Raw genomic sequence first — 23,620 nt, 5'->3', positions numbered from 1 at the left:
CAGTGAAGATGTGACGGATGGATGACGGAAGGAGGAAGGAGGAGGAGGAAAGAAGGAGGAAGGAAGGAAGGAAGGAAGGAAGGAAGGAAGGAAGGAAGGAAGGAAGGAAGGAAGGCAGGCTTCTGGGAGACACCTGTGAGAACCCACCCCTGGGATGCCACCCGCAGAGATAAAACTCTCTCCCCACCCACTGCTCCCCCGCCCCCCCCGCCCTGCCCCTAGGCCAAGCTCTTGACAGGCGTCCCCCAGAGAACAAGGCAAGCAGTGCTTCTGTTTCCAGGGCCCTTTTCCAGGAACAGGTGACAAGGGCTGCAGGAGCTGGAAGGGAGAGGGAGAGGGCATTCAGACTACGGAGAGGAGAACCAAGAGGAGCAGAGTAAGGACCTGGCTGAGGGATGGACGTGGGGAGTGAGGTAGGGTGGAGAGGGGAGTCTGCAGCCCCAGCATCTAGCCCCAGGCTGGGTGAGCCAGTCTGGGCTCCTGTCCCACACAGAGTCCCACACGGAGTCCATCTGTGGCGGCCTCCCTCCCCCACAGCAGCCATGCTCACCAGGTCCAGTCCCAGGCAGGGAGTGGTCTTTGGGCCAGGTTGAGGGAGAGGGCGGTTTTGAGCCAGTAGGGTCACATTGGGTCTGTCACATGCATGTGTGCTCATGTGTGCATCGCCTGTGCATGCTTCTGAAGGCACTGAGTGTGTCTGTGTCTGTGTCTGTGTCTGTGTCTGTGTCTTTGTCTGTGTCTGTGTCTGTGTCTGCGTCTGCGTCTGTGTCTGTGTCTGTGTCTGCGTCTGTGTCTGCGTCTGTGTCTGTGTAGTTGAGTGTGCCTGGATTTGTTTCTTTTCACTACTGTAGCCAAGTGCTACAAACGAGTGGCATAAAAGACCAGACATTTATTCCCTCACAGTTCTGGGGGCTGGAAGTGCAAAATGCTCCCTCTGAAGGTGCTGGGGGTGGGGGGTGGGGGGGTCCTTCCTTGTTTCTTGCAGCTCCTGGTGGCCCTTGGCGTTCCTTGGTTTGTGGCTGCATCACTCCAGTCTGCCTCCATCTTCCCATGGCATTCCCTCTGTGTCCCCTGCTGTTCCTATGACAACACCAGTCATTGGATTAAGGGTTTACCCTAATCCAGTGTGATCTCATCTCTATCCTTACATTATTCCATCTGCAAATACCCTGCTTCCAAGTGAGGTCACATGTTGAGGTTCCAAAACCTATGCACCTGAGCCGGTACTCAGCTCTGTCCACTTCTGTGAGTGCAGGACATAAATCTGGGGGGGATTTAATTCAACCCACCACGGTACCCTTGCTGTGTGTCCCTGGCTTATCCCAGTCCCAGACAAGCTGCAGGCAGCTGGGCAGCGCTCAGGGAGAGTGTCTCTGCTCCTGGCTCAGTGTTTCCTGGGCGACACTGTCACTGTGTGTTTCAGAACCTATGAACTGAGCCGGTGCTCCGCTCTGTCCACTGCTGTGAGCACAGGCTTGGGCTATGGCCAGACGCATAAGCAGAGGGCGCTGAGTGGGTTGAGTAGTGTCCCCTTGAGGAGGAAGGGCACAGGGACAGGATTTGGAGCCTGGCTTGGGGCTCTGGCTGGGAGCCCGGAGCTGGGATGAGGGTGCCGGCCCTTCTCCTCCCTGAAGTCCAGACTGTGCAGGTGACTCGGAGCGCCCTCCTGAGCGTCCTGCAGAGGGGTTGTCCTGGGAAGAGTGGCACAGGAAAGCGCCAGAGGGGGACAGGAAGCCGAGAGAGCCCTTTTTGTGTATATATTTGTAACATTTGGATATGTAGGAGCTGGTACCCTGGAGCCCGTTTGTAGCCAGAAGAGAGGAGGAGGTGGGCTGACCCAGGGATCAAGGACTGGGAGCCAAAGGGCATCCACGGTCAGAGAAAAGATTAGCCTGGAACTGGGGCTGAAACCCTGCACTGTCACGGCGCCAATATGTGCCACGTGATGGGGAAGGATGAGTGACAGCCAGCCCAGCAATGACCATGAAAGAGGACAGCAATGGCAGTAGCACGTCCTGAGAACATCCTCTGTGATGAGCACTTGGTGTCCAGGTCCCAAGGAGAACCTGCGCGGGCAGTTCTCTGGTTGTCCCAGCACTCGGTAGGGGCCGGGATTTGAACCCTAGTCTGCATGACTCACCACCTGTGTGTGTCTCAGAGAACAGAATAGATTCTAGTAGCAGGAGGAGGAGTAGAGGAAGGATGATGGGCAGGCACTGCTCCTGGAGACAGGGCTGGGGCCACGGCACCGAGAGGCATGTATGAGGGACCTCATCTTGACACTCGAGCCAAATTGTCCATTTTCCAAGTAGGATTCGGGGTCCTCCAAGCCTTGGCTGGTAGTGGCTCTGAGGGGCCAATCTTCCAGGGGGAACTGGAAGGGGACTGTGTAATATTGGGGAGTGAACATTGTCTGAGGGTATTTGAAAACTTGTTATCAAATATATATATATGGTATACATGATTGGTATATGCATGTATCATTAATTGGGAATATATATACATACATATATACATATATATACATATATATATGTATATATGTATATATATATTCATTCCCAATTTTTGTTGGACTTAAACTTAGGAGCTTTGAGTAAATCATGATTTTCACAACGATCCTGTTCTATTTATTCCCACTTATCATTATGTCCCACTCCTTTCCCCGCCCCCAACAGGCAGCATTTTAATTTGTTTCAAGTGTGTCCTTCTGCTTGTGTGAATTCTTATAAAATGTATGTTGGTGCACAGACGTGTTCTGACAGTGGTGCGTTATACGGTGCTGGAGGTCTCCTATTTTTCCTAATTTTTAACCCAGTGCTATGTTTGTAGGAACCATCCATATTGCTATGTCAATCTTGTTTTTCCCCCTAAATGTTGTTTAGGGCTCATGGCGCACCTCCACCAGATTTTAATTCTCTACTCCCACAGACAGTGGGGTCTCCCAGACTGTCCCCCACTCTCTTGCCAACACAGACGATGCTGAGATCAACGTTCCTGACTGTGTCCCGTCACTGACCTGTGAGTTTCATTCAGAGGAAGACTCAGGAGCAGTGTTTGCGGGACTTAGGGTAAGTGCTCCCTTCATTTGGCATGAGCCCCCAGGTACCTGCTAGAATGACTAAAGTTCACTCATCTTCACATCTGGGCCAACACATAGCAGCACCCAGCTTTCTAATGCTGGCTACTCCAACAGGGGTAGAGGGATGCCACGCTGCTGTTTAAATTGCATTCCTCTAACTGCCAATGAGCAACAGCAGGTCTTCGTTTCCTGCTTGCCTATTGCATTTCCTCTTCTGCACATTGCCTGTGCCTACCCCTTCCCACTTCCTATTGTCATTCCAGCCTTTTTTCTCATTGGTTTGCAGACATTCCTTGTAGATTCTAGATATGAATCTCCTGTCAGTGTTTATTGAGGTATACATCATAAACAAAATTAATGTATACATTTTGATGAGTTTGGACATATGCCTACACCTGTGATACCGTCCCACAATCAAGGTCGTACCCTCACCTCCAACAGGTTTCTTTTTTTTTTTAAATAAATCTTTATTGTTCAGATTATTACAGGTGTTCCTCTTTTTTCCCCCCACAGCTCCCCTCCACCTGATTCAGGTTTCATATATATATACTAGAGGCCCATTGCATGATATTCGTGCAAGAATAGGCCCCTGGCTTCACTCCCAGCCACCCGGGAGCCGGCAAGTCCCCGCTCCCTGGCCACCCGGGAGCCGGCAAGACCCCGCTCCCCCGCTGCCCGGAGCCGGCACGTCCTTGCTTCCGTCTGGAGCACCACTCCAGTAGCTCCCTCCGCCACCCCCCTTCCCCTCATAGCAGGCTTCACACAGCTCTGCGCATGCATATGCAAATTAACCCCCATCTTTGTTAGGTTAATTTGCATACTCACTCTGATTGGCTGTGGGTGTAGCAGAGTGATGGTTAATTTGCATGTTTCTCTTTTATTAGGTAAGATATATATATATATATATTTTTACAGAGAGGAAGGGAGAGGGTTAGAGAGTTAGAAACATCAATGAGGAGAAACATGGATCAGCTGCCTCCTTCACACCTCCTACTGGGGATGTGCCCGCAACCAAGGTACATGCCCTTGACTGGAATCCAAACCCAGACCCTTCAGTCCTCAGGCCGACACTCTATCCACTGAGCCAAACCAGTTAGGGCACCAACAGGTTTCCTGCGGCTCTTTACTTTTCTGTGTGTGAGAACACTGAACCTAAGATCTGCCCTCTTAACAAGTTGTGTTAATTGAAATAGATTTGACATATATCCGTGTAAATTTGAAGTGTATGTGTTAATTTGATACATTTACATATTGTAATATGATTGCCATTGTCGCAATAGCACCTTTATGACATCACATGATTATTATTTCTTTTTTTTTGTGGTGGGAATAAGTAAAATCTAGTCTCTTATCAAGTTTGATGATTGTAATACAACATTGTTGTCTATATTCCTAACACGTTTTTAATTGCCCATCATCGTATTGTTAACGACAGGCTCCGTGGTGTACAGCAGATCTCTAGGACTTAATGTCGCAAATATCTTCTTGCCCTCTGTCATCTGTTAACTTTGTCCATGATGCTGATATGATTTATAATTTTGATGTAATGAAATTAACCTTTTTTTAATTTATGATTTGTGTTTCTTATTTCTTTTTAAAGAACTCATTTCCAGTTCTTAGATCACAAAGATTCCACTATACTTTCTTTTATCTTTCAATTGGGTTATTAATCCAGTGTGGTCCTCTCTTTGTACAGGGTAGCAATTAAAAGCCCAATTTTTGTTTTTATCTACATAGAGAGATACTCTCCTCTACAGCATCTCCTGAGCAATTTGTCATTTTCTGATTTATCTGTGGTGTGAACCTAACCATATCTGAGCGGCTTCATATCTGAAGTCTCCATTCCGAACCACTGGTCTGTTTGTCTTCTGTTGCAATAATCTTCCATTGCTTTGTTTCCAAGACGTTTGTAGAATTCTCAGATTCTCAGAAGGCAATTTCCCCCACCTCCTTTTACTCTGCATGTCAAGGTTGACTGAGTTATTCATGGATCATTATCTTTTCATAACAATTTTAGAATATGTTTATTATTTTTCTCAAAAAATCCAACTGAATTTTTTTAGAATATTACATTGAATGTATAGATTAAATTTGGGGGAGAATTAACACCTTTATGATATTGCCTTTTCATTTCATCCATTTATTTATATTATCTGCTGTGTTTTCTATTAATTAGAGGTTTAATTATTCTCTGTGGAGGTCTTGTGTGTGCTTATTTAAATTAATTGTACACACTTAATAGATTTGGTGCTACTTTGGATGGTACCTTGTTTTTCTAAACTATTTTTCTCTTTAATTTTAAGCTTACAAAAAGTTGCAAAACAACACAGGAAAAGGAAATTTTTGTGCTCCCCTCATTCAAATTCCTGAAGTGCCAGCATCTTACAGAACCCCGGTGCCAGGATCAGAACCAGGAAATTGACACTGGCGTGATACTACATAGCAAACTGCAGATCTTACTAGAATTTCCCCAGTTTTCCTACTGATGTCCTTTTTCTATTCCAGGGCACAATCCATTTCATTTAGTCATTTCAAATTTTCATTATCATTCAGTTCTTAGTATTTCTTAATTTTCTGTTTAGCCCAAAGATTAGTGAGTAATATGTTATTATGCCACTGTCAAAGGTTCCACCTAATATTTGTGCTCCAAATGCATGGGAACTTTCAGGTACCCCCTTCATATTAATTTCCAAATGTATTGCAGTATGGTCAGGTAACCTGGGTCTTTGCAATATTGGCACTTGGAAATTTACCTAAGCCTCCTTTATGCCTCACACAAGGTCCTTTTTGGTGACAATTACATGTTCTTACTGTGTTGTTGTTTTGTGTGTGTGTGTGTGTGTGTGTGTGTGTGTGTGTGTGTGTGTCTTTGGTTTAGTGAATAGGCGCAAGTGCATATTTTTGTGTTTGTATATGTTAAATATACATATGTAGACATATGTATATATTAGGTATTTTATTAATGTATTCACACATAGATCAGGTATTAAATAAAATGACAGAATTAAGTTCAAAACAACAGTAATGACCAAAAAGATAAATGCATTAAATGCACCAGTTAAAAGAGAGATACAATGATAGCTGGCTACATTTTTATTTTATTTTTTTGTTTTTTTATTGATTTCAGAGAGGAAGGGAGAGAGAGATAGAAACATCAATGATGAGAGAGAATCATTGATCAGCTGCCTTCTGCACACCCCCTACTGGGGATTGAGCCCGCAACCCAGGCATGTGCCCTTGACCAGAGTCAAACCTGGGACCCTTCGGTCCACAGGCCGATGCTCTATCCACTGCGCCAAACTGGTTAGGGTGGATGCTACATTTTAAGAGAATCCAATTCTGACTACGTATGCCTGCCCTCAATCTTAACTTTCCATTGTTCATTCCCGGCGCTGTGGAAGGCCCCTTATGTGTTTGTCTTATGTAATCCTCATAACAACCTTGTCAGGTAGGCGTTATTATGGCCAACTTTCTTTAAGGGATGAGAAAACTAAGGATCAAATAGATTAAGGAATCAACCCAGTGTTGTTGAAGCACTGTTTAAAAAAAAACTTCTCAAAAAATTTTTAATTCATATGGATAACATGCAGTTTTTGTATGAAAAGAAAAAAGCCAGCACCTGATACTTAGCCTTGCCGACAGCAGTTCAGGCAGATTTGAGCAGTGATCCCAGAATTTGCATTATCTTTTCAAAGGCGAACTCCAGCCAGCACCAGATTTTTCCAACCCAAAAACTGTATTAAAGGTCCTACCAAATGGTGCAACTACTATGGGAAACAGGATGGAGGTTCCTCAAAAAATTAAAAAATAGAACTGCCTTATGACCCAGTGATTCCACTTCTGGGTACATATCCAAAGAAACCCGGACGAAGCCCGGGCTGCGAGGGCCGAACCCCTTGCACAAATGTCGTGCATCGGGCCTCTGCTATGATAATAACTATGTACGGTGCCAGGTGGGTACTGGGAATATCAGAGGGAACACTTTGTAAAGTATATGATTGTCCAACCACTATGCTCTACACCTGAAACTAACACAAAATAATGTTGAATGTAAACTGTAATTTAAAAAATAATTTAAAAAACAATTGAGCCCTGGCTGGTTTGGCTCCGTGGATAGAGCGTCCGCCTGTGAACTGAAGGGTCCCGGGTTCAATTCCGGTCAAGGGCACATGCCTGGGTTGCGGGCTCGATCTCCAGTAGGGGGCATGCAGGAGGCAGACAGTCAATGATTCTCTCTCATCATTGATGTTTCCATCTCTCTCTCCCTCTCCCTTCCTCCCTGAAATCAATAAAAATATATTAAAAAAAAAACAATTGAAAAAATTATCCCATTGCCCTGGTCGGGTGGCACCTCAGTTGGTTTGAGCGTCGTCCCATACACCAAAAGGCTGCAGGCTCATTCCCAGTCAGGGCACATACCTAGGTTGCGTGTTCAATCCTCGGTCCGGGCACGGATAGGAAGCAACCAATCTATGTTTCTCTCTCTCTCTTTTTTTTCCTCTCTTGAAAAGTATCCTTGGGTGGGAATTTTTTAAAATCTCAATAATAATAATTTTTTAAAAGACTGAAGTGTTGCTTTCTTTTTAAATTTCCGTTCCAATTTAGAAAAAATGATGAGGGGCAGTGACAACTTCTCAAGTGGGGTCTCTGTGACTGCAGAACCAGCTCAAACGGGTCCTAACTTGTTTCTAACCACCAGTAACACTTTTGAACCCTCAACTGCTCACCCCATAGAACCAAAGGACCAGAACATGACTAGAACCTAAGCGCTGGAATCCTTTAAGAGGTGAAGGGTCCTTGTCCATGAAGATCTTGTGCTGAAACCCCTTAAATCTTGCCCCACAACCTGGATCAAGTAGACTGATTTGAGTCTGGCCTCCTGTCTCCCTGATGGCTGAACTCACAAATAAAAGCTCTTTCTTTTCTCAAAGCCAGTGCCATAGCATTGGCTTCTATGCATGTTGGGTAGTGACCTCTTGTTCAGTACAGCTCCATCCAGGTGGAACTGAATAGAGACCCTGAGTCCCTAAACAATGGGATTTAAAAATAGTAGTAATAATAATAAAATTGTTATTTATTTATTGAATTCCTGCTATGTGCTATGACCTGTGGTAAGCATTTGAAATGCATGACCTTATTGAAACCTCAAGTGGCTCTGTGAAGCACAGGCCATTATTATGAATGTTATATTGCAGATAAACTAGCCATGACTTGAAGAGGTGGAGAGGCCCCTCAGGGAAGTCCTCCCAGGTAGAACTCACCAGAGAACCTACCCACTAAGTTCTTCCCTCTCTCCCACACCAGGTATGACCGCCATGCTGGGGCTAAACCACACCTTTGTGTCTGAATTCATCCTCATCGGCTTCTCCACCTTCCCCCACCTTCAGCTGATGTTCTTCCTGCTGTTCCTGCTGATGTACCTGTTCACGCTGCTGGGGAACCTGCTCATCATGACCACCATCTGGGGCGAGCGCAGCCTCCACACGCCCATGTACCTCTTCCTGTGCGCCCTCTCCACCTCCGAGATCCTCTACACCTTCGCCATCGTCCCGCGCATGCTGGCCGACCTGCTCTCCACCCACCGCTCCATCGCCTTCGTGGCCTGTGCCAGCCAGATGTTCTTTTCCTTCACGTTTGGCTTCACCCACTCCTTCCTGCTCATGGTCATGGGCTATGACCGCTACGTGGCCATCTGCCACCCCCTGCGCTACAACGTGCTCATGAGTCCCCGTGGCTGTGCCTGCCTGGTGGCCTGGTCTTGGGCTGGTGGCTCGGTCATGGGGCTGGTGGTGACAATGGCAATTTTCCACCTCACTTTCTGTGGGCCCAACGAGGTCCACCATTTCTTCTGCCATGTGCCACCTCTTGTGAAGTTGGCCTGTGGGGGCAACGTCTCCACGGTGGCCCTGGGCGTGGGCCTGGTGTGCATCACGGCCCTGCTGGGCTGCTGTCTCCTCATCCTCCTCTCCTACGCCTCCATCATAGCCACCATCCTGAGGATCCCCTCCGCTGAGGGCCGGCACAAGGCCTTCTCCACGTGCGCGTCCCACCTCACTGTGGTGGTCGTGCACTATGGCTTCGCCTCTGTCGTCTACCTCAAGTCCAAGGGTCCCCAGTCTCTGGAAGGAGACACCCTGATGGGCGTCACCTACACAGTCCTCACGCCCTTCCTCAGCCCCATTATCTTCAGCCTCAGGAACAAGGAGCTGAAGAGCGCCATGAAGAGGACCTTCCTCAGCGGGATCCTTCTCCAGGGCTCCCGACGGGGCTGGTTTCATGGCAGGGAATGTGGCGGGTGAAGACCCTTCAGTCTCCCATCTGTAAATTGTGTATATTTATGCTTCATTGGTGATGATTCCTATATGTGAACTCCCCCTACCTCCACCCTTAGCAAGTGCTCTGTAAATTCAAGATGTACTCCCTCTCCCCAATCTGGTTGACCTCATTTCTCTTCGATTCACTGGGGGTAATGACCTCCCCAATATTGACCTTGTGTGTCAACTTCTTCCTGTTTCCTGTGCCCGACAGTGGCATGGAATAGGGCATTCCCACATCACCATTTTGGGGTATATACCTGCCCCTCAGTGGAATTAATGAGTCATATGGTAACTCTATGTTTAATCATTTGGGAAACTGCTGGACTGTTTTCCAAAGTGGCTGCACCATTTTACATCCCCACCAACAGTGTAAAAGAATTCCAATTTCTCCAACACTAACTTGTCCTTTTTATTGTAGCTACTCTAGTAGTAACTTATTGTGGTGTTGATTTGCATTTCCTGATGTCTAATGATCGGTATGGTCTTAACTGCTTAACACATATCAGTTCTTCTATTTCACAAGGGAGGCCAAATTAGTTCCACTTTGAAAATGAGAACACTGAGATATAAAGAGATTAAGTCTGCCCGGATGGCATGGCTCAGTGGTTGAATGTCAACCTATGAACCAGGAAGTCACGGTTCGATTCCCAGTCAGGGCACATGCCCGGGTTGTGGGCTTGATCCCCAGTGGGGGGCATGCAGGAGGCAGCCGATCAAAGATTCTCTCTCATCATTGATGTTTCTATCTCCTCCTCCTCTCCCTTCCTCTCTGAAATCAATAAAAATATATTTTAAAAAAAGAGAGATTAAGTCTGTTAGCTAATGGTCTTGCCCCCAAATGGTCAGAGCTGGGGCTCAGAAGCATACTCCGGGGAGGCCCATCTTTTCCAAGAAGGAATAAAGACCTAGATTGGAAAGAGAAGACCAATTTTAGTTGGCACCAATGAAATGAGCCCAAAGCGATAAATACGCTGTTCTCGGGTGGTTAGGAAGGAACAGCCAGCGTGAGAGAACTGAGACATGTCGTAAGCTCGACAAAACTGGCTGTAGGGTTTCTGGCTGTAGATGCACTGATATGGAAGTGTCATGTTCAAACAGGAAGCTGTTTGCCCTAATGAAAATTGTGACTCCTTTTAAAGCCATGTTCCTGGGTTATATTGTGAAGATCTAATTAGAAGTATCTGGGAACATTCTTTGCCTCCCCTGTATATTGTGAAGGGGTCCCAGATGATAAGACTGTCTCTCTTGAGTTGTCACGTATGAAGGATGTTTAAGTGGCCAGCAAGCTGAAAGATCACCCCTCCACTGATAGCCGTAGGCCACAGTACAAACTGCAGTGTGGTTGACTTAGCACTTCATCTCCAACTCTATCCCCCAGCCCTCTCCAGCCCCCCACTAGCTCCCTGGATGTTTCTGCAATAAACCAAATGCACTCTGACCTCAGGAGCTTGGCACATGCTGATGCTTCGACCCAGAGCAACCTTTTCTTCCTCCTACACATCCGGAGGTCTGACCTTAAATGGCACCTCCTCAGGAAAGCCTTCCCTGATTTCCAGTGCTCTTTAGCTAATCACAGATCTGGAAACATCTTGAAATATACTGGTTGTCCTGGACAACAGGTAAGAATGCAAACTGTATGAATTTGAAAGAACTGACGGCAAAGGGAGCTTCTGGATTATATCTGAGTGTGGTTCCCTGTAGTCATCAGAGAAAAAAACGTGTTCTCATTTGGTTGACCAATGTCAATGCCTTCTGAAGTTTAAATAAAGCCTATTTTTACTTCTTTAGTTGGTATCAGTTGTTTTGTAAATGGAAAACCATCTAAAAGGTTGAATTTAGTGAACATGTGTTGTTTCTGTAAGGGGCATATTCTAGGCCCCACGGAGTGAGGCAGGGCTGTGAAAGTGCTGTATTGTATCCTGTCTTTATTTCAAATGTTGATATGTTATTCATCAGGAAAGTTTTGCATTAATTTTTATTTTTAAAAATATTTCATTACTTGTGATTTATCTTGATTCCTACACTTTTTTGGTGGCCCCTTAAATTTGGTAGTCAAGGTGAATGCCTCATTGCCTGACCCTAGATTCCTCCAGACACCGCCCCCCTGCAAAAAAAACATTGCATTTCTTTTCTCTCAAAGGACCAATAATTGAAGCCATCCTTATCTGGTGATGGAAAATAGGAATAAATGCCAAAAGGTCGGTGCAAACAGACAGGGTTTGGGGTTACTGACCCTCCACACCACAGCCCAACCCCTCTGCCCACTAGTGTCCGCCAGGACCTCCCCAGCCCCCAGAGATCCTATCCTCCTTCCCCTCCATTATTTAGCTTTCATTTTCTGAAGTTTCCCAGCCCCTGCATCCCTAGCTGTTTGTCATTCCTGCCTAATGGTCCCCTCTGTGCCACATTCTTTGGTTTCCCCAAGGCAGGGCCAGAGCCCAGAGAGGTGATTAAAGGACCTGGAGAACAGAGCATGGCTGTTGATGGGGAGATCTCCAGACTTCAGGGGCCCCATCTGTGCTAATTATAGACCCCTCTCCCCCAGTGTTTCGGTGTGAATTGTTGGAGGCAAGGGCCAGCTTGAGAGATGCAGTTGCTGCCTTCACCTCTCCCGTTCTGCTCTTCTGAAGTGTTGGCCCCACCCCCTTGCTTGTGGATGAAAGTCCGGTCCCCTCCTCAAGGATGTTTCACCCCTGCCCTCCTCTGTCCCCAGTCCAGCTGCCTCTGTTCAACAGCCAGAGGGACCTCTGTGAAGGGAAAATATAAAAGATCACCTCTCTGCTTATAGCCTTCGGATATAGCACAAACCCTAGTGTGGTCCCCTTCGTGCTTCATCTCCAACTCTAACCCCCAGCCCTCTCAGCTCTCCAGCCCCACTGGCTCCCTGGCTGTTCCTGCAATAAACCAAGCATCCGTGGACCTCAGGAACTTTGTACCTGCTGCTGCTTCTACCTGGAGCGCCTGCTCCTACGCATCCTTAGGTCCGACCTTAAATAGCACCTGCTCAGGAAAGCCTTCCCGGACTTCCCCATACTGAGTCACCATCTCTACTATCAGCCCTAATAGCAACTCCTTTCTTTTCTTCACAGCTTTTATCACAATATATCATATATTCATTAGCGTGATTAGTGGTTTAATAGCCACATCTTCCCCTCTCAAATGCAACCACTGAGGTCAGTGGTCATGTCTAATTAGTTCAACATGGTAACCCCCCAGTGGTGTCTAAAAAAGTGCCTGGAGCAAAGTAGGTGCTCCATAAATGTTTCTTGAATGAATACGTTGTCATTTCTGAACTGTTGATATTTGGGGCTGGCTCCTTCTTTGTGGTACAGTCTGTTCTGTGCACTCTAAGATGTTGAGCAACATCTCTGGCCTTGACCCACTAGATATTATAGCACATTTCTCTCTCCTGCAGTTTGAACAGAAACAAAAATGTCTTCAGAAACTTCCAAGTGTGCTCTGGGCAGGGGGAACACTGGTGAGAACCCCTGGAATATAGGAATGAGGGAAGGCCTGTCTGGTGCACCCCAAGCTACAGCAGTCATGCCCCTTTTCATGTATCCACATCTCAAGAGCACTGATATTTGTGTGTATCATTTCACCCAGCACCATGGAAACTTTCAAAGACAGGGACTAGCAGCAAGCCCATCCCTGTATTCCCAGAACTAGCACAGAATTTGAGACACCGAAGCCCACAAATATTAAATAGATCTAGAAAAGCTGGCATTGATCGAGTGCTTACTGTGTGCCAGCCACTGTCAATTGTCCTGCAGAGAGAATGCTATTTAATTCTCAGAACTATCCTAAGAAGTGGAGACATGCCCTAACCAGTTTGGCTCAGTGGATAGAGCGTCGGTCTGCGGACTGAAGGGCCCCAGGTTCGATTCCGGTCAAGGGCATGTACTTTGGTTGCGGGCACATCCCCAGTGGGGAGTGTGCAGGAGGCAGCTGATTGATGTTTCTCTCTCATCGATGTTTCTAACTCTCTATCCCTCTCCCTTCCTCTCTGTAAAAAATCAATAAAATATATTTTTAAAAAAAGAAGTGGAGACAATATTATTTAACCCATTTTCATGATGGGAAACTGAAGCTAAAAGATGAATGTGATTTAACCAAGGCCACTTTGCTTCATCATTTAACCACTTCCTATCCCTATCTACAATTCAGAGCATCTCTCTCTCTTTAAAAAATTTATCTTTATTGAACGTATTACAGATGTCCCCTTCCTTCCCCAATTGACCCTCTCCCCCCCCCCCTTACTCCCTTCTCCTCTCCCAAAGCATCTCTCTTTATCTTTTGAGAGAGCAAGGTCTCCTTTGCATCTGCTGTGGCCATGATGTTGAGTCCTGGGGACCATAGAGAGCAGGCTATTCCTGGAGAAGGAGATTCTGGGAGGAGGGAGACAGGTGAGGAAGCTCAGGTGAAGTAGCGCTTCTCCCTGTGGCGCCCCCTGCTGGACCACAGCCCTCTTCATGAGGTCCCACTTCTGTTGCACTGATACAAGATGAAAACATCAAAGTAGGTGGGTCCAATTGGTCATTTTCTCGACTCACTCCTCTCCCGCTGATCCTAAGCTCATCAAGCAAAACATGAAATTTTAATATTATCGTAACTACTGCTTCAACAGCCTGGGGATTAAAAGCGCTTGGGATACTGGAGTGTTTAATTTGAAGAGGGACTGATCCTCCTTGGACAGCGGACCCACAAACCCCACTGTAGGAAGACACTGTCAAGTATCGGAATCAGAAAAGATTTACATTGGAAACCTGGCCCTACAAAGTGGGATCTTGGATGAGTCATGCAACGGTTTTGAGCTTCAGGTTTTTCTCTCACAAATTAAGTGGATGTGAGTTTGTCTGCCCTGATCCTCCATTGCGAGGCCGTAATGAGACCCCGTATGTGCAGAGTTAATGGGAAACATGCTGTATATTCTACAAAGGAAGATGCTTGGGGCTCCCCAGTTTTCACTGAAATTGTTTTCCAAATCCTCCCACTTCATGTTAACACGGGATGTTTTTACTGCTTCACGTTCTAGAGAAAGAATTCAACTTTAGGACAAATGATGAATAGTTGACTTTTCAACTTAAATAGGAATGCACATATTTCCTTTTTTCTAACTGTGGCTAATTTGGCCAATTTCTTGATTGGGCATTTAAATTATATTTTGTTATGTACAACAGCACCACCATAAACTTGTGTCCATTACGTATTATTATAAATTGTTATTTTAAAATAAATGTATAAACTTATATTAAGAAACAACTTAAGTTTTCAAGGAAATCTTATTTTTTTAATTGATATTATAGTTGGCATATAACATCATATAAGTTTAAGGTATACAATGTGTTGATTTGATACATTTATATATTGCAATATGATTATCACTATAGCATAAACTAACACCTTTATCACTCACTGTTAGGGTCGCCGAAGAAAGAATGCATGAGGCCAACGTGGTAAGGGACTATAAATTTACTAGGTCATCTGGAGACCAGATGGGCTGAGCCCCAAAATAGTGCCAGAAGCCAGGGACGGGGAGTCAGAGATTTTAAAGGACTCTAGGCGGGCTTTTTCTGGGAGGAGAATTCTCTGGACAGTCCAGATCCTGGAAAGATCCAGAGGGGAGGGGAGAGATAATGGTCTTAGCAAGTGGAATGTGGTCTAAGCAAAAGGAATGTGGTCTAAGCAAAAGCGGCCTAAAGGTAGCTCCCAGGGGAGGGGTATCGATTCAATTGTTTGACCAAACCAGTCACATAATTATAATTTCTTTTTTTGTGTGTGTGGTGGGAACAATTAAGGTCTAGTCTCTTAGCAACTTTAAAGTTCATAATACAGTATTGCTATAATCACTATATTGTGCATTAGACCTCCAGGACTTATTCACATACTGGTTACAAATTTGTACCCTTAAACATCTCCCCATTTCCCACATCCGTCAGCCCCAGGTAACCACCATTTTACTCTGTTTTTTACAAGTAAGGCTTTTTTATGTTCCACATATAAATGATATCATACAAGTATGTGTCATTCTCTTGAATACACATATTTTCAACAAATTATAAATACTGTGTAGTACAGTCGATCTGAAATTCCCCCCTCATACCTATGGGTAGGTCTCATTACGCTGGTGTGAGCTTTATCCTGGGCTCTGCACTCATTATGTGGTTCAACAAAGAGTACCCTCCCAACCCCACCCCCACTGGCCCTGAACCACATCACCCTCTAACAAAGCAGGCGATTTCTCATGGTGGGACTTTGCCCCTTGAACTAACTGTAGAGACTTTTCTGTCTCTCTGCAGCTGCTCAAGCTTCACACTTAAAATGCAGAGGTTTTCTTGACTTTTTCTGTAAGTCTGCTTATTACCGTTTCTAACGGCTACTGCACAGGTCTGTGCAATGCTGAAATTTAGGGTGCTTTGGTCTCCGCTGCTGGAATCTGGCTTAGACTTTTGTAGTCTTACCATACCAGTGTTGTAGCCACCTGTTGTTACCCAGTGGAGGGTGGGGGGTCTGACAGACCCCATTTTTCTTTGCAATATAGGTTGATGGAAGTGGGAGTAATTAGAGCACCCTGGCTTCTGGCAGTAAAAGAACAGATTCCAGGTTTAATGTTACCTGACAAAGCATCCTGCAACAGATTGAAATCATTGAATCTGCTTTTCTCTGTTCTCATCTCATACATACTTCCACCCTGAATACATCTTTGATGCTACTTAACCATTGGAATGTTGCCTGCAAGGGTCGTTGCAAAGCTTAAAGCATCAAACAAATATCGGTTATTACATGTATACCAGGTGCCATTTCTGATGGTAGCATAGCTAACCCAATTCACCTGTTCCAAGGAATTCCTCCCAGATTGTCGTATTTTTTCTGGTTAGAACTTAGGGAAGAATGTCTTCTTAATGGCGCTCTTCAGCTCCTTGTTCCTAAGGCTGAAGATAATGGGGCTGAGGAAGGGTGTGAGGACTGTGTAGGTGACGCCCATCAGGGTGTCTCCTTCCAGAGACTGGGGACCCTTGGACTTGAGGTAGACGACAGAGGCAAAGCCATAGTGCACGACCACCACAGTGAGGTGGGACGCGCACGTGGAGAAGGCCTTGTGCCGGCCCTCAGCGGAGGGGATCCTCAGGATGGTGGCTATGATGGAGGCGTAGGAGAGGAGGATGAGGAGACAGCAGCCCAGCAGGGCCGTGATGCACACCAGGCCCACGCCCAGGGCCACACCTGGCACATTATTTCCGCAAGCCAACTTCAACAGTGGAGGCACATGACAAGCAAAATGGTGGACCTCGTTGGGCCCACAGAAAGTGAGGTGGAAAATTGCCATTGTCACCACCAGCCCCATGACCGAGCCACCAGCCCAAGACCAGGCCACCAGGCAGGCACAGCCACGGGGACTCATGAGCACGTTGTAGCGCAGGGGGTGGCAGATGGCCACGTAGCGGTCATAGCCCATGACCGTGAGCAGGAAGGAGTGGGTGAAGCCAAACGTGAAGGAAAAGAACATCTGGCTGGCACAGGCCACGAAGGCGATGGAGCGGTGGGTGGAGAGCAGGTCGGCCAGCATGCGCGGGACGATGGCGAAGGTGTAGAGGATCTCGGAGGTGGAGAGGGCGCACAGGAAGAGGTACATGGGCGTGTGGAGGCTGCGCTCGCCCCAGATGGTGGTCATGATGAGCAGGTTCCCCAGTAGCGTGAACAGGTACATCAGCAGGAACAGCAGGAAGAACATCAGCTGAAGGTGGGGGAAGGTGGAGAAGCCAATGAGGATGAATTCAGACACTGCTGAGAGGTTGGCTCTGGGCATGGAGGCTGTGCCTGGGGGGAGGTGTGACAGGGAGAGGTCAGCTCCTGGATGGAGAAAGGTCATCATCTTCAAGGGGCTGCTCTGATCAATGACAGTGGCATTGATTGGGTCCTCACTCTGTGCAGCCTAGGATTCAATCCTCTACTCATCCTGGTGAGGAAGGTGCTGTCTTTATCACCACCACTTTAAGTATCTAGCATACTCATTGGGAATATTTGGGGTGCAGAGTCTAATTTTTTTGAGGTGAAGCTGTTAAAATGGCCGAGACAAGACTTGAACCCATGGCTGCCTGTCTCCAAGGACTATGCCTCTAGGTTTTCTCCTAAAATGAAAATGTTCCTTCAGAGCAGCCATTTCTGCTCTGCCCTCCTGCCCCCTCCCGATAAATCATGTTCTTCTCACAGCTTCAGATACCGTGAGCCGTCCCTACCCCATAAGGACAACTCCTTGGACCAGTGCGCACCTCCAACTTAATATGAATCAATCAGATTCTTTCTCTGGAGGTATCCATGCCAGAAATCAGAGGCAGGGGACTGTGTGGGAATAATGTTCTGGTTTTCTCCAGCTCCCATGAGCCATGTCAGGACGTTCTGAGGCAATGCAACACAGCCATCAGACAAAGGGACGTGGGAGTCTGCCAACATGAGTTAGAATCCCTGCTCTGCCTCTTGTATAAACTTGAGAGAGTTTCTTCACCTCTCGGTACCTCCATTTGCCCATATCTACCTAAAATGGCCTTCGTGAGAAGTAAATGAGCTATTCTTGGAATGTTATTTGTCACACAGTTGGCACTACCTATGATAATTAAAACAGTGCACTAGGTGAGCAAAGGTACATTAGTCTATGCTGAGTAAATAACATTGATTTAATGAGATCAGTCTTTCTTTATGAATAACTTACCTATTGTTAAATGATCTTATTTTATTAGGCCATGTAAAGTTTGAAAGGCAATAAACCACTCATCTCCTTTCTGCCACTATGGATTTGCCTGTTCTAGCCATTTCACATAAATGGGATCATACGATATGGGCCTTTTGGGGTCTGGCTTCTCTCACTCAGCATGTTTTTAAGGTTCATCCATGTTGTAGCCTGTGTCAGTGCTTCATTCCTTTCCATGGCCAAACAATATTTCATCGTGTGGATGGACCACGTTTTGTTTGTCCATTCACCGGTGGATGGACATCTGGGCTGTTTCCACTCCTTCGCTATTGTGAATAGTGCTGCTGTGAACATTCATGTAGCAGCTTAAAGCACATTAGTGTTTGCCAGGGGTTAGGGGGATGGGAGAATGTGGAGGGACTGCCAGTGGGTATGATGCTTCCTTTTGGGGTAGTAAAAAGTTCTGGAACTAGACATAGGTGGTGGTTGCACATCATCATGAATGTATTTATTGCCACCGAATCTACCTAATAAAATAGTAACATGCTAATTTGCCATACCTTCGTGACGCCCACCAGCCAATCAGGAGTGACTATACAAATTAACCCAACAAAGATGGCGCCAAGCTGCCAGGGGCAGGATGCTTGCGTCATTGCCATGGCGACGACGCAGGCGTTCTGCACCACCCCAGCTGCTCCGGGCCTCTGGGCAGCATGGAAAGGTGGAAAGGTGGAAAGGTGGAAAGGTGGCTCCAGGCCAGAGCAAAGGCGGTGCCAGCAGCCAGAGGAAGGAAGGCCCATTCTTACACGAATCTTCATGCATCGGGCCTCTAATTGTACTATGAAATGGTTGAAATGGTAATTTTTCTCTTATGTGTATTTCACCACAACTTTAAAAATAGGAAAAAGAAAACAGTAAATGCCTTTTACGTGGGCTTAGATCCTTGATCAAGCCCTGAGAGGTTGATACCGAGACACGAGGGAGGGACCAGACACTTTGGTGGCTGGAGGCTGCATTCCCCAAACATCACTGGTTTCCAGAATTTCTTGGATTCCCTCTCCTGGAATCACTTGCATCTTTTCTCTACTTCTGGGTCAGCGCCTGCCTGTAAGGTCCCCAGAACGGTGGTCCTAACAAACCTGCTCAGTCCTGTCACTCTGAGATCTTACAGGGATGAGTCAAAGTCAGTGACTTGGAAAAAAGGGTCTCCAATGGGCGAGACCAGGGTCGTTGGGCTGTGCTCACAAGCCTCCATGTTCTCTAATGTCTAGAGCAAGGTGTCTCACCTGTGGAACTCTTGGCCCTTGGGGCCATATCATTCTTTGCTATGAAGTGTGTGTATGTGTGTGTGTGTGTGTGTGTGTGTGTGTGTGTGTGTGTGTGTGGCACAGGGAGGGGGGGGACATCCCTTGCACTGTAAGGTGATTAGCAGCATCTCTGGCTTCTACCAGCCAGTAGCCCCTGCTCAGTCATGACAACCAAAAATGTCTCCAGACATTGCCAATGTCCCCGTGGGGGGCAAAGTCTCCTGAGTTGACAGGATCTAGAGAAAGCAGGTGCAATCCTTTGACAGGCTCCCTCTGCCCAGAGCCTCTTCCTTCCCTTCTCCACCTGCAAATTCCTGTTTATTTTTTAAGATTCAGCTTAAATGTCACCTCCTCTGAATACGCTCTTCACAAAGCAGATTTGGTTCCTCATTCCTGGGTGCTTCCAAAACAACAATCACTGAGTGAGTTTAAAAATCCTTGCTCCTACCTCATCATAATGAGTCCTGTTGGAGACGCAACTGTCTCTGGCCCTGGATTTTGATGTGTGCTATTGTGACCGCAGAACCAGCTCGAACTTGTCCTATCCAGCTTCTAACAAGACCCAGAACCAAAGTGTGGGAGCAACACGTGTGAACACCACTCACGAGTAACACTTGTGAACACTTAACTGCTCCCCCCACAGAAACAAACGACCAGACGTGACCGGAACCTGACCCCCAAAACCCTTTCAGAGGTGAAGGGTCCGTTGTCCAGGAAGATCTGGTGCTGAAACCCCTTGAATCCTGCCCCACACGCTGGATCAAGGAGACAGGTTTGAGCCTGGCCTCCTGTCCCCTGGCCGGCTGAACTCACAAATGAAAGCGCTTTCTTTTCTCAAAGCCAGGGCCATCGTATTGGCTTCCATGTGCTTCAGGCAGCGACCCCTCGCTCGGCTCGGTAATACTATGGACCAGGCGCCTGTGCTCACGCATTTCTTATTAAATGTTTACCGCGACGTGATGGAGCAGGGGCCGTTACCCCTGGTTACAGCTGTGGCTGCTGAATCCCACAGAAGACACATCCCTTGCGTGGGGACCACAGCTCCAGGTCTGAACCTACATCTGATTGACCCTATCTTTTCCTAATTCTCTTTACACTCACCCTGACTGATGGCTGCTTGTGTCAGCGGCCACTTCCAGGACCAGGGACGTGTTGGCTTCACCATGCGCACACTCCCTTCTCAATTAAGATCCCCCAAACCCCCGCCGTGAGGAAAGAAAGGGCGGGGAACGATGAGAAGACAAGAGCCAGCCACGCCCCAGGAGGAGGCCCAGGACTGCATGTGCCGCCTGGTGAGATGATGGGGATGCAGAATGCAGCTAAGAGAGCTGCTGGTTCATTCTGGAAAAGGTCAAACTATGGAGACAGTAAAAAGATCAGTGGCTGCAGGGCTCAGGGGGAGAGAGGAGGGGATGGACAGTGGAACTCAGGCCTTTGTTAGGGTGTGAAACTGTTCTGTGTGACACTGTCCTGGGGTACACATGACATTGTGCGTTTGTCAGAACTCAGGATGTGCAGCAGCAAGAGTGAACCTGAAGGTGAACTGGCGGTGTTAGTTAATGATCATGTGTCAATAAGCCAGTCGGAGAAAGATAAATATCACATGATCTCAGTCATATGTGGGATATAATGATCAACATAATTTGATGAACAAGAATAGATCCAGAGACAAATGGTTGCAGGGGTGGGGGGTAGAGAGCAACCAAAGGACTTGTATGCATATTACCAATGGACACAGACACTGGGGCGGTGGGGGCTGACCCGGGGTGGGGATGGCTGGGGGCGGGGCGGCAATTGGGGAAAAAAAAGACATATGTAAAACTTTAGACAAAAGAAAGAAAAGAAAATACATTTCATTTTCAAATTTGAAAAAACACACATCATGTGTCAATATTGGTTCAGCAGCTGTAATGCAGGTACCTCACTAATGCAGGATGTTCATGAAGGGAACTCTGCAGGGAGAAAGGCAGGCTATAGGAATTCTCTGTGCTGTCTGCTCAATTTTCTGTAAACCTAAAACTGCTCTAAAATGTAAAGCCATAGTACCATGATGGGTGTGTGTCCAGGACATCAGAGAGGGCAGTTAACGCCCTGGCATCGATCCACCAGGAGAACACCTAGTGGTTCCTCTGTAAGTAAGCTGAGCAGAGAGTGAGCGATCTGGGAGACCCGGCTGCCTGGAACTTAGAGGGACCCCCGGCAGTGAGGCCAATCCCCACCCACAGACTCAGGGGGCCACACGTTCATGGGTAAGTCCTGCCCACACATACCCCTCAGCAGGGTTTCCCGACTCCCGCGTTAGGGATATTTGGGGCTGGATCATTCTTTACCGTGGGGCCATCCCGTCCATTGCAGGATGTTGCACAGCATCCCTGGCACCAGGCGCATCTCTCAAGTGTGAGCATCAAAAGTATATTCAGCCCTGGCCAGGTGGCTCCGTTGGAGCGTCGTCCCATACACCAAAAGGCTGCAGGCTTGGTTTTCGGTCAGGGCACGTACCTAGGTTTCCGGTTCGATCCTTGGTCAGGACGTGTATGGGAGGCTCGGTGTTTTTCTCTCACACTGATGTTTCACTCTCTCTCTCTCTCTCTGTCTCTCTCTCTCTTCCTTTCTCTCTCTCAAATCAACAAAGAAACATATTCTCCAGTGAGGGGTTTTTAAAAAAATCTTCACACATTGCCAAATGTCCCCTGGCAGGGTGGGGGTGCAGAACTTCCCCTGGTTGAGACCCGCAGGCTAGGTCTGTCTTGTCTCTCGGTCCTACTTGCCTTGCCTGTCGGCCCCGGCCTGGCTGTCTCTTCTTAATGAGCTGTTTCGTTTCCCTCTGGGTTCTCCTTCCCATTTCAGCCACCTCTGCGTTCTCTCCCTCTTTTCATCCTTAACTCCTTTCCATGATCCCACCCATTCCTCCCTCCCCCATACTTCACACCCCTGGGAGGTGGCCGGAGTCCCTCAATCCTGAACCCTCTTGCCTCTCTCTTTCTCCCCGTCCCAATGCTTTCACCATTGGTTTCTGGCCAGGACACAGAGGAGAGAGGTGTGCTGGGTACCTTGGAGTGGCAGCTCTTCTCTCGGCACTTGACTTTTCGCACCTGTCCAATGAACCTTCCACCTAAGATCATCATCACCACATGGCCTTGGAGCTAGGAAGTAGTGCCCTGCCTGCTGCCTGCCTCTCCCTTGCCCCCCACAGACTCAATTTGTACGAGGAGCTTTATAAACAGGGGGCTTCTCTGAGTTCGGGGTAGATGCTGGGTTCCTAGGTGTCTCCTGCTCAGGTGAAAGGGAAGGAAGGTGGCTTACCTGGGGCTCCAGGCTCTGCACCTACTTCTGCCTCACCCCAGCGGAAGGCCCCAGCGTGGCATTGCCCTGCGGATGAGGGCTGTACAGGTGAGGCTGGCTGCAAGGTGAGGAGCCTGCTGCCCTGAGCATGCGAGCTGGGCAGGGGCTTATCTGAGCCTCACCTGCATTATCTATGTCACCTCTGCTCCTGCCCTCTGCCTCCTCTCTCTCTGGTCCTTACTGCCTCTGCTTCTGCTGCCAGGGAGGCTGGGGCCCTGGGGATTCTGCAAAGGAGAGGGCAATCTCGAGGGGACAGTGTCCTCTCTGTCCCTCCCTCCCTGCCTGCTAGGGGCAAGTCAATTAACTGAGCTTCTCAGGGGCTGAGCAGAGCCCAGTGCTATGCAATTTTGGGGTTTGGGGCCCAGGGGGCTGAGGAGGTTGCCTGACATGGCCCTCTACCTCATCCGTCCACATCCAGGTCATTTGCACAATTAAATGTCTTTTTAAATATTTTAAAAATAAAAAACACACAAATATTTGTTTCTTCTTATTAAGTAAGTAATTGAAACACCACAAGTAAGGCTAAAAGTTATGCAGTGACCAGCCATGCGATCCTGCTAATAAATTTGATGGGCATCCTTCCAGCCTTGTCTGTATGTGGCATATGAACAAACGCAAGCCCATAAAATGAGTACTGATGTGGAGTTTTGTTGTACTTTTGTTTTGAGGTAAAATTCATGTACCATAAAATGGACAATTCAGTGGCATTTAGAACATTCACAGTGTTGTGCAACCACCACCTCTATCTAGTTCCAGAACATTTCCATCACCCCAAAAGGAGACCCTGTCCCCATGAGCAGTCATTCCTCATTCCCCCACCCACAGTCTCTGGCAACCACTGTCCTGCCTTTTGTCTCAATGGACTTGCAAGTTCTGTTCTGAACTT

At 47.3% G+C, this 23,620-nt stretch overlaps 2 protein-coding genes across 2 annotated transcripts; one reads left to right on the top strand and one right to left on the bottom strand.

Moving 5' to 3' along the window:
- Positions 1-8,388: 8,388 nt before the first annotated feature.
- Positions 8,389-9,381, top strand: LOC308249865 (olfactory receptor 10H2-like; the record flags this gene model as incomplete). Its single annotated transcript, XM_080671892.1, has 1 exon — positions 8,389-9,381. The coding sequence occupies one exon, from the start codon at positions 8,389-8,391 to the stop codon at positions 9,379-9,381; it is 993 nt and encodes a 330-aa protein (XP_080528018.1).
- A 6,892-nt stretch (positions 9,382-16,273) lies between these two features.
- Positions 16,274-17,269, bottom strand: LOC308249864 (olfactory receptor 10H1-like; the record flags this gene model as incomplete). Its single annotated transcript, XM_080671891.1, has 1 exon — positions 16,274-17,269. The coding sequence occupies one exon, from the start codon at positions 17,267-17,269 to the stop codon at positions 16,274-16,276; it is 996 nt and encodes a 331-aa protein (XP_080528017.1).
- Between the last annotated feature and the right edge of the window lie 6,351 nt (positions 17,270-23,620).

Source organism: Plecotus auritus (genome assembly GCF_963455305.1).
Source record: "Plecotus auritus genome assembly, chromosome: 6".
NCBI classification, from domain to species: Eukaryota; Metazoa; Chordata; class Mammalia; order Chiroptera; family Vespertilionidae; genus Plecotus; species Plecotus auritus.
Note: the sequence above shows the minus strand (reverse complement) of the source record. Positions and strands in the feature narration are given on the sequence as shown.